This window comes from Festucalex cinctus, chromosome 18, assembly GCF_051991245.1.
Source record: "Festucalex cinctus isolate MCC-2025b chromosome 18, RoL_Fcin_1.0, whole genome shotgun sequence".
NCBI lineage: Eukaryota > Metazoa > Chordata > Actinopteri > Syngnathiformes > Syngnathidae > Festucalex > Festucalex cinctus.
In genome coordinates this window covers 19984518-19992424 of record NC_135428.1, presented here as the reverse complement: position 1 = coordinate 19992424, position 7907 = coordinate 19984518, and the positions used below count along the sequence as shown (strand labels likewise).

At 36.6% G+C, this 7907-nt stretch overlaps 1 protein-coding gene across 2 annotated transcripts in view; it reads right to left on the bottom strand.

Moving 5' to 3' along the window:
- kptn (kaptin (actin binding protein)) overlaps positions 1–5871 on the bottom strand; it is a 7904-nt gene extending 2033 nt beyond the window's left edge. The window contains exons 1-9 of one of the 2 annotated variants that reach the window (XM_077505744.1): positions 5483–5871; positions 5099–5181; positions 4949–5033; positions 4810–4864; positions 4092–4170; positions 3206–3279; positions 2777–2883; positions 2367–2480; positions 100–163 (exon numbers count right to left, since the gene is read on the bottom strand). In XM_077505744.1, coding sequence (XP_077361870.1) covers positions 100–163; positions 2367–2480; positions 2777–2883; positions 3206–3279; positions 4092–4170; positions 4810–4864; positions 4949–5033; positions 5099–5181; positions 5483–5684 — 863 coding nt within the window. In that variant the 5' untranslated portion in view covers positions 5685–5871. The remainder of the gene's footprint in view (positions 1–99; positions 164–2366; positions 2481–2776; positions 2884–3205; positions 3280–4091; positions 4171–4809; positions 4865–4948; positions 5034–5098; positions 5182–5482) is intronic. The other variant, XM_077505745.1, reaches the window with a different exon arrangement.
- Positions 5872–7907: the final 2036 nt, after the last annotated feature.

Here is a 7907-nt window from a genome sequence, read left to right as displayed (position 1 = left end):
GGGACACACAAAACGATGACGAATGAGGGAGGGGCCCTGTTGTACTGTGTTACTTTTTAATTCATGACCAAAACATGATAAATGAGATGAGATCATCACCTGTAGACAACTGCCATCTCTATTGTGCTAGTTACTAAAAGATTGTAGCCTTCAACTCCGAAACCTGAAAAGAAATAACAGGAGACTTTTCAATTAGTATCACTTAAATTCGTATTTAGGTTTTAGTGGTAGTGGTCAAATCTGTGTATGATTCGTTCTTTCCTTTTTAGACTGGCAATCAATGACAAAAGGGACTGATTGATTGGTTAATTGTTATTTTGTTATATAAGTTAAGCACCAGACCTTTGCCCAATAGATAAGGCCTATTCAATTGGCAGCCCAGAACCAACACCTGTGTGGCCCAGCTTGCCTGAATTGAATTGCATTTATTAATAAAAACAAAAACAAAACAAAAACAAAAAACCTGGGCGACATCCTTATCACACTGCATCGTGTATCAGACGATGTGTGCAAAATTTAGCAGGTAGCTTAAAAGACACCTAAATGCACTTTGTAATGTTCACTGCATTCAGTAGTTTTAAGTTAATTTAATATCCGTTCCAATAATTTTGCTCACTTGAAAAGTGGGTGGTTTAAACAAAAGCTGCTCTGTCCTGAGTTGTTTAACATCTAGACGTAAATTATACTATCAAATAAAAACTAGAATTCTTCTGACCTTTTGTCTCATGTTCATCTTTTTGATCTTCAGTATAAAACAAAAGGAATTGCCCGGGGAATCGTATACAGTACACAAACTTCCTCACACATCTTTTCACAATGTGTGAATGAAGAATGAAAATAACATTGTTGTAGTAATTTGCCCAAGTCTACTACATCAGTGAGTTGAAAACAATGCAAGTTGACAGACGTTAACAGCTTATCATCTGTATCAGATGTAATAAATGACGCAGATTAACTCTTTTACTGCCACACGTTATTAAAGAACAATCCCCAATGCCAACGGATTTCGAGCATTTTAACTCATTTTTCGAAGCAAACAGGATATTGTGTTCTTTTGCTACATAAACAATATGGGTACCACATGAAAGATCGCATTCCATTCTTTAATTAGACAAAAAAAACTTTCCACCTTATTCCGTTCTTTAATAATCACCATTTGAAAATAGGTCATTTGAGTGACATTGAGCGAAAATTGAAAAGAAAAGATACATTTTCTCCACAACAGTGACTTTGATACTAATATTTTTTGTTTAGTAACGCTCCGTCAAATTAGGTTTAATGTTACAATGGCTTTGATCATTCATGTCAGCCTTGAAAATGTTCTATTTCATCAGATTGCGTCGTTTCATTGTAATTCGCAGCTCTAGTTAGGGCCCGAGCAGCTAGCGCTGCCATCTGCTGGCCATAGCTAGTGGGAGTTTTTGATTTCACAACTCATTGACCCGGCTGCGCTGCACTTAGGCGTTGCACTGATCAGTGATATATTTAAAAAAAAAAATAATTGTTTGCAGTCACTTAACGTTTATGGCAGCATACATCGTGATTTTATTAAACGTTATAAAAGGTTTTTGGCGGTCAAAGAGTTGAAATAAGTTTGTCCTTGATATAATATGGCTGAAGGCTCATTTGATGGATAGAGGTTGTGTTTCAAACTGATTGTGGTGGCTAAAAAGCTAGCACAGCACAGTAGGGGTGTGAATTGCCTAGTACCTGACGATTCGATTCGTATCACGATTCACAGGTCACGATTCGATTCGATACCGATTAATCCCGATACGAATGGTCACGATTCGATACCGATTAATCCCGATACGAATTTATAAGTCGATTGTTGCGATTTTTTTTCATTCATATTTAGAAAATACTAATCAGTAAGCTTGTAGAGTGTAAGATTTATATGAAAATGTATTATTTATTTATCTGAAATTTCAGTCTTATAGAGGTTGTAATCTGTTTCATGTTTGAACAGCATTAAAATAAAAATATTAAGGCTTAATGTGCCGTTCATATAACATTCTTCCATGCTCCAGGTGTGAATCCTAAAAAAAAAAAAAAAAAAAAAAAAAAAAAAAAAAAAAAAATCAAAAAAAAAAATCGATTCTGCCGATTATTGAATCGATTCGAGAATCGCGCGATGTAGTATCGCGATATATCGCCGAATCGATTTTTTTTAACACCCCTAGTACAGTGTCTATATTAATGATTGTTACCAAACTTACTGGTTGCGTACATCTTACCAATTCAATATTACATTCAAATTCAGTGTGTGGCGCAATTTTTCTTTTTGTATTTTTGATCTGATCATTAAAGTGAACAATGATTGAAATGGAAAGGACTACAGATACAAAGATTGTGACAAATGTTACATTCGATACTTTTGTCTTCGCTGGGCAGGTCCGGCTCTGTTTGGCCAATGAGAGGGAACAGCAGCACGATGGAGATTGGACTGTCGAACTGAACGCGCCAGCTCTGCAAAACCTCTGTTAAAAACACAATGTATCAATTTACTCACAAAGACTACACTCTGTCCCATATTATCAAAATGATGCTGAGGCTGCCATTTTCAGGCAACACCACCATTAGAATAGATTTGTATCCACAGTTGACTATTTACAAATTCCAATCACAGGGCTCGTTCTCGATGCCCCTGTTCGGAAAACAATGGAGTTGATTTACATAATAACTGCCCCACTATGTATCTCATTCTCAACCCAAATATTGTGAATTGAACCAGGGCAAATCAAAGACGGAATTTCCTTTCTTGGTGTTGCCTCACCTGGCCCATGCTGTTTGACCAGAGCCAGTCCAACACAGCCGTTCTGGCAGCCAAATGCAGACAGTCTTTGGCCACCAGGTATGCACAACATGTCCATCCATAACACACTTTGAGGAGGGAGGAGAGACAACAGTCAAGAAAAAACAGAAAGTGAACTTGGTTATAAGGAAGAAAACCGAAACCAAAAACTGTTGATCCAGTTCACTCTATTTCGACCAAAATGCATCCTTGTTCTCACAAGATGTTTAGCCGGTGGCCATTTTAAAGGAATTACTCAAATAATAAAAATCAAGACCTCCATGGGAATGACATGTATAGAAAACAATATGAAGTTTTTTATCACCTTATCAGCAGTTTTCACACCATCCTAACCCTAAACCATAAGTACGGACACATAGAAGCAAAAAAAAAAAAAAAAGTTAGACTAACTTGCTGGGCAACTGCTGTAGCTCTGGAAAGAGTCTTTCCACGGACTGCTCTTCAAACTGGTGCAGTGAAGCATTCTGTTGAAAACAAAAAGGAAAAATATGTACATTAAAAAAATCTAATGGGACCACAGTCACCACACAAAACTTTATATAACATTTTATTGATAAATTCATGCTACAAATCAGCAAAGAAGAAATAAGTTATCTCTTATCTATCCCGTTATGCTATGGCTACACGATTATGGGAAAAATAATAATCACGATTATTTTGGCAATAATTGAAATCAAAATTACTTAAACTATTATTTTTTGGTCCAAAACAAGAAAATGTCTAAGCCTTTAAAAATATTAAGACCAATAAAAAATAGAAACACTATAATTATGTAAGTTCCTTTTGGATCCAACAAAAAATATAGTAATATATATTTATAATAATAATAATAATTATTATTTATTTATTTATTCATGTAAAAAATGTAAGTTGGAGTGCAGCATGTGCACTGTGCAGTAGGCCGATTTTTTTGGTACAAAACAAGAAAATGTTGAAACGTAAAACCAATTTAAAAAATTAAGAGATAAAATTAATTGAAACACTATAATTATGCAAGTTCCTTTTGAATGGAACAAAATGTATTGAATCAGTTATTTGAAAAAAAAAAAAAAAAAAAGGTGAAATGTATAAATTTAAACAACTCTAAATTTTTATAGTATTAATAATGTTTATGATTATGCTGATTTTGTAATTGTGGCATGTAATAATTGAAAATGTAATTAATTTCAGGTAATTGCATAGCCCTACATTATTCAAACAATTTGCCGAAATATGGGATCAACATCATTAAATCAGCCCAAAACACGCAGACGCATGCACACACACACACACAGACCTCCTTGTACAGGTGTATCCTCTGGTCATGACCACTGAGCAGAAACACCGTCTCTCTCCCTCTGTCATCACTCTGAACTCTAATAAACAGGAGAGACAAATATATGAGTTCTGGCGAGAAATGATCTGTATTCTAAGTAACGTAACACATCAAAATAGATGTAGCTATAAAATGCTTTGTTAGTGTTATTTTATTAGCATTATTTTGAGAGAAAACACTCATCTTAAAAACAATATATTGTAGGGGTGTTAAAAAAAATCGATTCGGCAATATATCGCGATACTACATCGCGCAATTCTCGAATCGATTCAATAGGCGGCTGAATCGATTTTTAAACTTCCATTTTTAATGGAAAAATATTCAACAAAACGTCTTACTTCGGGTTAGGATTCACACCTTGAGCATGGAAGAATGTTATATGAACGGAACATTAAGCCTTAATATTTTATTTTAATGCTGTTCAAACATGAAACAGATTACAACCTCTATAAGACTGAAATTTCAGATAAATAAATAATACATTTTCATATAAATCTTACACTCTACAAGCTTACTGATTAGTATTTTCTAAATTTGAATGGGAAAAAATCGCAACAATCGATTTATAAATTCGTATCGGGATTAATCGGTATCGAATCGAATCGTGACCTGTGAATCGTGATACGAATCGAATCGTCAGGTACTAGGCAATTCACACCCCTAATATATTGTAACTTACTCAGTGTGGTACAGCTGGAAGGGCGTGAATTGCAACTCCAGATTTAGGCAACTTTCTGTTCAGACAGATAACATCAGTTTATGAAGCATCATTTCATCTGAGAGGAAGACTGAGTTTAAGTGGGCACAGGTTGACTCACGTGCAATTGACTCTAGGTTGAACTCGGAGCCAGGCTCATAGTCGCAGTAGATATTCAGGAAGGGGGTAGCTTTGTCACCAGAGTCCTGTTAGAAGATCACACTGATTCAAATGTTCCACTCAAGTACAAATAATGGTGTCTTAAGCTTACCTTTATGAATGTGATGCCCACCACAAGGCCACGTTTGGGTGAAGACTTGTTGAACGCATCAATTGATACAATCTCTGCATCAACTAGGTAGACAGGAAGAAATTAAAACTTAATAAATCAGTGTTTCCACACAGTAAAGCACTGATCTGAACTTAGTGCTTTAAAAAATAATAATAATAATAATTCACACATAGTAAACAATACAGAGGTCAATGGGGGTCCTCATACTGTTAAAAGGGTTTCTTTAATTAACGCTGTAAGGGAAGTTCACTACTGATAAGTTCAGGTGAAGAAGGTAAACCACAGACTGATATTTAGATTAATGTAGTTGCTAAAAACAAATGCATCTCGTTTATAGTTTCCACATATTGCACTCGGGTCTACCTGGTATGTAGGTGAACTGAACTTCCTTGGCCACGGGTCTTATTTTCTGCTGCAGTTCCTGATATGTGAAGCTCACCACCTTCCCTTTAAGCGTAGCCGCGAGCAGCTCCTGCTCCCCGGCCTGACACAGTCCATAAATGTTACTCTGAGAGGGGAAGCGGCTAAAACTGTCCTCCGCGAAAGGATACAACTCTCCGAACATGATGTACAAGCTGCCCAAGCAGTCACCGCCACAAGGAAAGTTAAGTCTTTACACTTTCCATAGCTTTATTTAAAAAGCTACTCCCATTACCACAGTGCTCTCACACACATTATTGTGTATAAGATATATTTTTTTCTATATATAATCATCATCATCATCACCATCTTCTTCTTCTTCTTCTTCTTCTTCTTCTTCTTCTTCTTCTTCTTCTTCTTCTTCTTCTTCTTCTTCTTCTTCTTCGCTGGTCCAGCTCGGCGAACCGACGTGCCTCCGTGGCGGCCATGTTATCAGGGTCAACCTACCAATTAAAGACTGTCTCATTGGTTGAAATTATGTCGTAATCGTCTCATTTTTCAAACGATTTTCATGACGTTTCCTATATGTGTCAATTCCAAAACGTGTGCTATCGTTTTAAAATAATTTTAACACAAAACCCCTCTCTCTCTCTCTCTCTCTCTCTCTCTCTCTCTCTCTCTCTCTCTCTCTCTCTCTCTCTCTCTCTCTCTCTCTCGCTCAACTCGTGATGTATTACTTCCTTGTATTTTATTTATTTATTTATTTATTTATTTATTTATTTATTTATTTATTTATTTGTTTATTTATTTTAAACAAACTATAAATTGACAATTCTGTAACAAATATTGTATCTTGTCAATATAACAACAAATGATAAAAAAAATAAAATAAAAAAAAATAAAAAAATAAAAAGACACTCAAGACATTAAAATTAAAATTAAAATTACATCATCATAAACCAAAATGGCGGCACGGTAGTCGAGTGGTTAGCACGTCCGCTTCCCAGTTCTGAGGTGTCCGGTTCGAGTCCAGGCTCGGACCTTCCTGGGTGGAGTTTGCATGTTCTCCCCGTGCCCGCGTGGCTCTTCTCCGGGTACTCCGGTCTCCTCCCACATTCCAAAGACATGCATGGCAGGTTAATTGGGCGCTCCGAATTGTCCCTGCGTGTGCATGTGAGTGTGGATGGTTGTTCGTCTCTGTGTGCCCTGCGATTGGTTGGCAACCAGTCCAGGGTGTCCCCCGCCTACTGCCCAGAGCCAGTTGAGATAGGCGCCAGCAGCCCCCGCGACCCTTGTGAGGAATAAGCGGTCAAGAAAATGGATGGATGGATGGATAAACCAAAATTACAAATTTATATGGTGAGTCTATAAAAAAATATATAAAGTAGATTTCAACTGAGCGAATTAGAATATATTTCCAAAATCTTTTGACCTTTCTTATTGGTTACAAATGTAAGAGACTAATGATCAATCAAAAATGAATGCTTTAAAGGACATTGTGCCTGCATCCTTTGTTTGCATTTTGCCTGCTATCCAAAGACACAGCTCCTATCTTAATGTCACTATAGGTGCAGAGAGATGTCTTAGTGGTGAACAGTTATTACACTCTTATGACTTATAGATGGGTAAACATTTTAATTTAAAAAAAAATGCCCATCTCTGCTCTAAATTGTGCATAGGTGTAAATGTGAGGGTGATTGGTTATATGTCCATATGTGACTGTCTGTGATTGGCTGGCTTCCGGTGCAAGATGCACAGGCCAGCTTTCAGACCCTGAATCAATGGCAGCTGATCAATAAAGGCTGCATTGCCACCGCCTATCACACATGTAACTTTCCTTGAAGTGAAAATAAATAAATAAATACAAATATTAGTAAAATAAAAACATTTCAAAAATATATGTAGGCTATATCTATTTTAATTGAGTAGGATAAATACGATATAATTTTAGTGACGCACTATCCAATCTCGTTAAAAGTTTGGCATGCCCATGGCAGTAGCTCATCTGTAATGCAAGCGATATCATAGAGGTGAGGGGCTAACCACACGTCCACTGTATGTGTGTTTGCTTTTAAAAGCCCCAAAGTATACATTTGTACCCGAAAACCATCCAATTTCATTAAAAGCAACCTGAATATAGAACCATATGCTCTACTCCAATAATCCTACACAGATCTTACTAGAGCCAGATGCAATCTCTTCAGAGAAGAACAGCTTGCACCCCATAAATCATTCTGACCACACATCTCATCGTATCGCGTTAATTAAATTCTCCTTTATACCAAACGTCTTCACTGGGTGGCAAGGCAGGGGAACAAAGAAGAAATTAATTCACATTTGCCACTACCTTGTTTTTCCACTATAATCACCCATAATGCATATCTTTTCACTCGCTGCCAAATACATCAGTCCGAGCAACCCTATGCTG